This window comes from Phalaenopsis equestris, unplaced genomic scaffold (assembly GCF_001263595.1).
Source record: "Phalaenopsis equestris unplaced genomic scaffold, ASM126359v1 Scaffold000964, whole genome shotgun sequence".
Taxonomy (NCBI): domain Eukaryota; kingdom Viridiplantae; phylum Streptophyta; class Magnoliopsida; order Asparagales; family Orchidaceae; genus Phalaenopsis; species Phalaenopsis equestris.
In genome coordinates this window covers 39,057-47,185 of record NW_018165403.1, presented here as the reverse complement: position 1 = coordinate 47,185, position 8,129 = coordinate 39,057, and the positions used below count along the sequence as shown (strand labels likewise).

General features: G+C 32.6%; 1 protein-coding gene across 1 annotated transcript; it reads left to right on the top strand.

The window, feature by feature from the left end:
* The first annotated feature begins 6,598 nt into the window (after positions 1-6,598).
* On the top strand, positions 6,599-7,908 carry LOC110032533 (myb-related protein 308-like). The gene is made up of 2 exons (XM_020736194.1): positions 6,599-7,107; positions 7,204-7,908. Exons 1-2 carry the CDS (start codon positions 6,845-6,847, stop codon positions 7,727-7,729), a joined length of 789 nt encoding a protein of 262 aa, XP_020591853.1. The 5' UTR covers positions 6,599-6,844; the 3' UTR covers positions 7,730-7,908.
* The last annotated feature ends 221 nt before the right edge of the window (positions 7,909-8,129 follow it).

Sequence of the window (8,129 nt, the reverse complement as noted above, 5' to 3'; positions counted from 1 at the left end):
GGCTTAAGGATTAGTACCCTGACACTAGGATTTGGTCATTACGATGGCATAGGCTAGGGGCATCTAGAGGTGAGAGGCTAGATAACACTGATGTGGAGTCGAGATGTTAAGGAATCGATCTTAAGTTAGCCTCTTAAGTTAGCTCTTAAGTTAGCCAATGTTCTTTGCTAGAACCGGGAGGGGGTAAAACATAAGATATGCTCCTATTTTTCACTGATAACATTATATTCTAAGCATTTTATTCCTACATATTATTTAGGTCATTATATGAGAAGGGTAGTCTCTAAGATCTCAAAACTTTCCAAACTAATTTATCCAGATAAGTTATCTTTAGATTTAATATTTTCAATTAAGAAAAGTTTTAAGAAAAACCATCTTAATTAACCTTCCAAACTAAGGCCTGATAGTAGTAAACTAGAATTAGCTTAAGGGGTTTCTTTTCTCGCTTCTCTGTGGGATCGATATTTGAGGTCTTCAAAGAAAACCCTATATTACTTGAAGTGATATGTATACTTGCGTAGAACCCCTACCGCGTAAAATATAAATCAAATTCTAAACTTTATTAAATATTATCTTGCACACTAGCCGCTTAATAATAAATTGGGTCAAGTTTTTTACCATCTTTCGGAGCTTATACAACTACATAATTGTTGGTCAGGTCATGAAGCAAAGAAGCAAATAGGCTCTAAAGGCACGAAATAAGTGGTAGATAAATGAGATGCTTGTGTAGAACTTCCTTCTACCTCGTCTTTTTTATTGTACCGTTTGAAACTAAAAAAATGATAAAATATGGATTGTGTCTCTATTATATTAGATTTATAAAATAACATGCACCCATTTACATAAAAATCAATTTTCTCTGATTTCATACCTAAATAGGAGATAAGCTTTTTTGTTTTGTATAAATCTTCTGGAATAAAATTTTTTTATGATTTTTCTATTTCAATAACCATATAAACTAATTGAAACGGTCTTGGGACATGTTAAAATTTTTATAATTTTCAACATTTTGAGAGCTACACCCCGCCCTTCCCCCTTCTTTGTGCCACATTCAGTAGTTCATAACACACATGAGATTCTTGGTTTGGTGGCTCTTCCTCAAGTTGACTCGAATTATAAGCTCTTGTTCAATCGAAGACCAATTCATCAAATATATTTGAGTCAAACTCGAGTTAAAACCATAGCTTGTCAAAAAGTAGAGCTAAATATTATTGAGTTAACCTTACCATGTGAAGTCAAAATCCAATAATTAGGTTGAAATTATAGACGATATAAATCATACCTGACTTTGTCAAGCTTTAAGTGTGCTTGATTTTTATATTTCGAACGGGCATCGAAACTTACCCTCTTATAGGTAAGTCAGAACTTCAGATGTCACTTGTATGAAGGGCTTGACAATATTTAAATACACTTTAATGATTCATTTTCTATTTGGATAAAGTCTATTTTACACTCATGGCCTTGATGTAGGAGTATTTATATATAACCTATATCTTTGAGGAATTATTGTTAGGTAAAAGCACAACACATAAGGATAAATAATAAATAAGGAGATTATAAGGATAAAAAGGGAACATATTACATTTGATGATATGGAAAAGCTTTTCAAATGTTCTTTAACAAAGCAACAAAATAGGCAAGCATTCCTAAAAAAGAGATCGATTACTGACCATAAATCATTGCCCTTATAGAAAAATAAAGAGCATGGAAACTGTAAAACAAAATATCATAATTCTCTCATTTCACTCTCTTCATCAATACTCTAAATAATATTTTCATCTTAATTAGTTAAGTCACAATAAAATTCACATTAAGAAATCACTATTATCTCTTCTTAAAGAATAAAAACACATTTTAGTACAGATTTAAAGCACAGATGTCCAATGTATATAAATATGAATGTTCAGTTAAGAGATACATAAATACATGAGGATTGTGTGGTAGGTATGTAGATTTCCTTTTAAAATGGACTTTTTCCATGCATATCATACAATTCTTATGAATTTGCATATCTCAAACTTAAATTTTCATTTTTATGTACGTAGCAATTGAAGCATTAAAATCACATCAAAAACATATTTTAAATTTGAAAAACACCTTTCATACATTGGTTTAAAGCACCAAAGTGCCACACATATCATATCACACAATTCTGATGTATTTACATATCTTAAACCTAAACTTTGATATTTTCACACATAACTCTCCAAATTTTAATATCACATCAGAAATAACAGTAGTGCTGCATTTAATAAAGTGAAATACACATTTTTCATGCATACATTTAAAGCATCAAAGTTCCATGTATGTAAGTACAAAAATTTAGACACAAAATACCTAACAATAAAAGATTTGTGTGCTAGGGATGTCAATTTACCTTTAAAAAGGGGCATTCTAACTCACAATTTTTAAGTATTTACATATCTCAAACCTAAACTTTGATATTTACACCCATAGTGCTATAAACTTTAAGATCATGTCAAGAACATCAATTTCAAAATTTTCAATTCTTAAAATTGAAGTACACATTTTTATGCATGGATTTAAAAATAAAAGTGTCATGTATGTAAATATCAAAGCGCAGGTGTGAGTTAGATAAAACATAAGATTTGTGTTCTAGGTATGTAAATTCCACATTAAAATTTAGGTGTTAAATAGGGGAAGACCTAAGAGATGAGCCTTAAGTATGTAACAGTTAAATACATTGCCAAAGCAATAGAAAATTGAATCAAAATTTCAAATTTATCCAAAAATATTATCAAAATGTATGAAAATTAATAGTTCAAACTAAATAAAAACTTAGAGAAAAAATGAAACCAAGTTTACTTACGATTTGACTATAAGAACTAGAAAAAGCGTAAACCCTAGTAAAAATGTGGTCTAAGTGTCTTCGATCAGCTCCAATGGCCAGGTGAGCGCGCAAGAATGAAAATAAGGAATTTCAGACGTTAGTTCGATATAAGAAAATATTCCGATGACTTTCCAATAGTCACATGATCGTTGGCTAATAATTTCTTAATAACATACAGGCTTCACCTTCGGTTCCAATGATTGTTATTAATGACTGAAGAAACTATGGGATAACTTTCCAATGAGTTAGGCCTATCACTTTATAATTTGCTATGAACAAAAGGTTCAAACCATCGGTGACTATCTCGAGACTGTCCAAAATGCAGCTCACTTATAAGAAAGTTGTAGGAAATTCATTGAAAACTCAGTTCTTTTATAGTAGTTGAAAAATTGTTAGAAATAAACTCAAATGTTCCTGCACACATTAGAACATCAATTTTTCTGTCGGTTTCAGTTGTTTTCCCTATAGTGCGGCTAACCCAAATAACTAATTTAATATAGGGCATGATTGCCATTTACATAAGAAATTGATTTTATACGTCAATTAATGATCAAATTTAATTTGCTCGTCAAGTTCGGGTCTTAGGGCTAAATTTGGATTAAATTTGGATCAAATTTGATTAAAAGTAGATTTTCAAGTCTACCTTTTAGCTAACATAGAAATTAAATAGGCTAAACTTCAAAACCCAATTCAAAATAGGAAGTTAGTTCGGTCACCCTCAAAATAACCTAAAAATAAAATAAATGGAAATTTGAAACCCAAACCCAAACAGTATGTTAGTAGGGCTACTAGCACTTAATTTCTTGTATCAAGTCCATCGTAAGTCATTTTTTAACACTTTTAAACCTACTTTTTCACCAGCCCCACTTCCCCAAGCATCAATATTTGAAACTTAAGAGTAATATGACAAACTTGCTAGCACATGCTCTAGAAAAGAAATGATATATATATATATATATATATTGAAACTTTTGAGCAATAAAATGTTCTGAACATAATATTTTTATATAAAAGTATTCCTTAACCAATAGATGACGAGTACTTTTATTGACCCAAGTTATTTAATTACTAAAAAAACATATCAAAATTTTAAGAAAATAATTTAAATTGTTTTAATTTTATATTTTGATTTACAACTTTTTAAAAAATAAAAAATAATGCCTCAAAAATAATTTTTGGCTCTAACTACCATTTCAAAACATCACTTACTGTGATTCTCTCTATGTCACTTGTATGCTTTTTACTTCTGATTTATATTTCAGATATAGTATTCTATCTTGTCATTCATTAAAATTATGTTACTATTAATATAATTGAATACAAACCAAAAAGGTAGATACTATAAAATTCACCTAAAAATCCTCCCCACCACACAACCTTTCAAATCTTCTCATACCTTCCCGACTATTATTTTTACCCAACTCTATAAGTTGTAGGTTTATTTAAACATGCTTTAAGAAAACAAGGAGTTTTGAAATAAATAATTGTAATTAAATAGTTAATTAGGCTATCTTCTAGAATTAATGAAGGCAAATATATGTGGACTCCATGATGGCTACGTGGAATGGAGGTGGGTAGAGATATTTTCTCCTACATCACGTACCTAACAATTTGTTGTGTACTAAGCAACTACAAAGCAAGAAGGTATCCACCACAGATTGCTAAACTTAGTGTTATGTACTATGGACTCCTCTTTTTAATAATAAAATTTAATTCACAGAAAGCATAAAAGGAAAACTCTTTTATTTAATCCAAAAAGAAACTATTAATTACATAATAAAGTAAAACACACACACACCCCATATATACATACATACATACATATATATGTGTGTGTGTGTTGCAAGCCGTGGCTTGTTGGTTGGCGGGGTTCACTGTATGTCCTCTCGGGTCACGAGTTCGATCCCCAGTGGCGCTGCGTTCTCAAATCTTTAGGGACATGGCGCAGGCTCTCATCATGGAGCCTAGCGCATGTTTGAAAATTTTGTTCAGCAACAACTAAAAAGATTGATGTAAATAATTAAAAAAATTAATTTTTTTAATGATTAGTTGCATGTTTGAGGTCAGCAATCCCTGTAAGATTATTCTACTTTTCTATCTGAAGATTAATGACATAATCTTGTGAGAAAGCTTTACCATTCCGCCGAGTAACAAGTCAGTATTTCCTTAACCATACAAGTTCAATAATAGAGTATGGTTACATTTCATTTTCAACTTGTATTATTATGGACACTAATAATGCGATATTTTGAACGAACTTAATTGGCTTGGTACTGATCACTTCAATCAAGGTTTCTAAGCCAACGAACGGTTCAGATTTTGATTTTGACTTTGCTCGCATCATAATTTTTTTCTAATTTGATATGTAAATACTTATGACTAGTGTTATATACAGTATATTATTTATATTTACATATATATAATTGTTATACCAGTTTAGCTAAGAAATTAATGATTAGTAACGGTTATTAGAGTTTGCTTTGAGCTAAGATATTCTAATTTGAGAGGAACAATCTCTACTAACTTCTCCATAAAGGCCTTGAGCGTTTTAAGTGACTCCTATGATTACACATCAGTCCCAAAACAGCAAAAATAAATTAAAAAAAAGTCATCTTTTTGGGCTTTGAAATCAAATTATAAATGATATGTGAAGTTAGGTACAAAGTGATTTTATAGGCATATAATCTCACTCACTCTCTCTCTCTCTCTCTCTCTCTCTCTCTCTCTCTCTCTCTCTCTCTCTCTCTCTCTCTCTCTCTCTCTCTCTCTCTCTCTCTCTCTCTCTCTCTCTCTCTCTCTCTCTCTCTCTCTCTCTCTCTCTCTCTCTCGCTCTCTCTCTCTCTCTCTCTCTCTCTATATATATATATATATAGACATATATCTATCTATCTATCTATATGGTTGTTTTAAAAATTAGGAAAATTTACATACCTACCACAAAATTATTTTGGATTTACATATCTAGCACATAAAATTTAGTATTTACATTTATAACACTACAGTGTTGCAAACTTATGCTTAAAAAAGATGAAATTGACTTTTAAAATATAAGTAAAAGTATTACTTTTGATGTGATGTTAAAGATTTGAGTTTTATAAATGTAAAAATTGTCGTTTACATGTTAGACATGTAAATGAATAAGAATTGCCCAAAGAAAAATAAAAATTTTTTGAATCTCCATAAACATATATATATATATATATATATAATAATAATAATAATAATAATAATAATAATAATAATAAACTCTCAAATATCATATTAAAATAAAGAAAAAGTTAAAAATAATTTCTTATCAACATAACAATACTGTTTTAATTAGGTAAGATTTAGAAGCAGTGCCAGAAGCCCTCATCATAAGAAAATAAAAATAATAAAAAAAACGTCATAACTGCATATCATGAGTAGTTGAGTTGATTAAACTTCTTCACTCAAGATTAATGAAAAAAAGAAGAAAAAAAAAAGAAGATAAATAATAACCTACCTAGATACATATCTTTAGAATAGAACAACATATCTTATGTGATCATCGCTCAGCTCCACACAAATAAGAGCAGAAGTGGGCCAATGGCAAATGGAGCAAAATAAATAATAACCGCCCAAACAAGATAACACCTGAATCAGCCCTCATCATCCTCCTTTAATTAATTAGGTATCCCATCCCATACCTACCATAACCTAATATAATATTTCTCCATGAATTTAACTCTTCCTTTCTAAACTGGTAACACAATATCTTCTCATGTCATCATCAGCAACAAGAAGGAAAAACTAATAGCCTACCAACATCCACTCTCCTTCCTCTTCCCCCCACCTTCTTTCTTACCAAATCTCTTCTAGAAGCCCCCTATAATTTTAATCAAATCCCTCCCCACCTTTCTCTCTCCTAGTCAAACTCTTATATATCTTATCCCACCTCCAAGCTCTTCAATTGGTGTTAAGCAAGTAACTCTTCAGAGAGAGACACAGAAAGAGAAAAGACTTCACATCATCATGGGAAGATCACCTTGTTGTGAGAAAGCTCACACCAACAAGGGAGCATGGACTAAGGAAGAAGACGAGCGCCTCATCGCTTATATCAAGGCGAACGGCGAGGGTTGCTGGCGATCTCTTCCCAAGGCCGCCAGCCTCCTCAGGTGCGGTAAGAGTTGTCGGCTTCGGTGGATCAACTACCTTCGTCCGGACCTCAAGCGGGGGAACTTCACCGAGGAGGAAGATGAGCTCATCATCAAACTTCACAGCCTCCTTGGCAACAAGTAAATCTTTCTCAATTTCTAAACCTAATTATTATTATTATTGTTGTTACTATTTTGCTTTCATACTGATATTTAGGGTTCCTGTGTCTGTTACAGATGGTCGTTGATAGCTGCGAGGCTACCGGGGAGAACAGATAACGAGATCAAGAATTACTGGAATACGCACATAAAACGAAAATTGATCAGCAGGGGGATAGATCCGGCGACGCACCGACCTCTGCATGAGATACAGGCGAGCAACACGATATCCTTCTTTAAAGGGGATGAGAAAGCGGTGGACTCGGTTAAGCGAGAGGAAGGTGGAAATAAGAGCAGCAGCAGCAGTAGCAGCAGCAACAGTAATGATAGCGAGAAGATGATGGTTATGTGGAGGCGATCGGCGGCGGAGGAGGAGGAGGAGGAGAAGAAGATGAAGTGGCGGTGCCCAGATTTGAATCTGGAGCTCAGCATAAGCCCGCCTTATGAGAAAAAGGAGGAGATTTGTGATTATGGTGGAGCTTTGATGGGTCTTTGTTTCAGCTGTAAATTGGGTGTGAAGAACAGCGGTGAATGCAAGTGTGGTGGTGTCTTCCTTGGGCTTAGCAGAGGAGTGCTGGATTATAGAAGTCTTGAAACCAACTGAGAGGTTATCTATTATAATTTTGTTTCCTTTTCTTTCTTTTTTTAGATGTTGAAATTAGGAATGAGAGTACTTGAATTTCTTTCATCTTTTTTGTATAATTATTGGCATGTCTACATATATGTTGGATGCTATCTATGTGCCTCCACGAACTGGTTTCTCTTGTTAATCTTAGGCTCTCTTTTCTTTTTTTTTTTTCCTTTTGTTTTTAGTAATTTTTTGGGGGTTTTTGTAAGACAAAGAGAGTTATTTGAATTGTAAGATAATAAAAAAAATTGATTGTGCAAGTTGCAAAATGGATGATGTTAGAGCGGATAATGAGAAGCATGGGAGATGGTTAGGTATGGCTCACCTAAAAATTCGGCGTTCATGTTGAGTTCTTAAAGAAGCGTTTATCATGTGG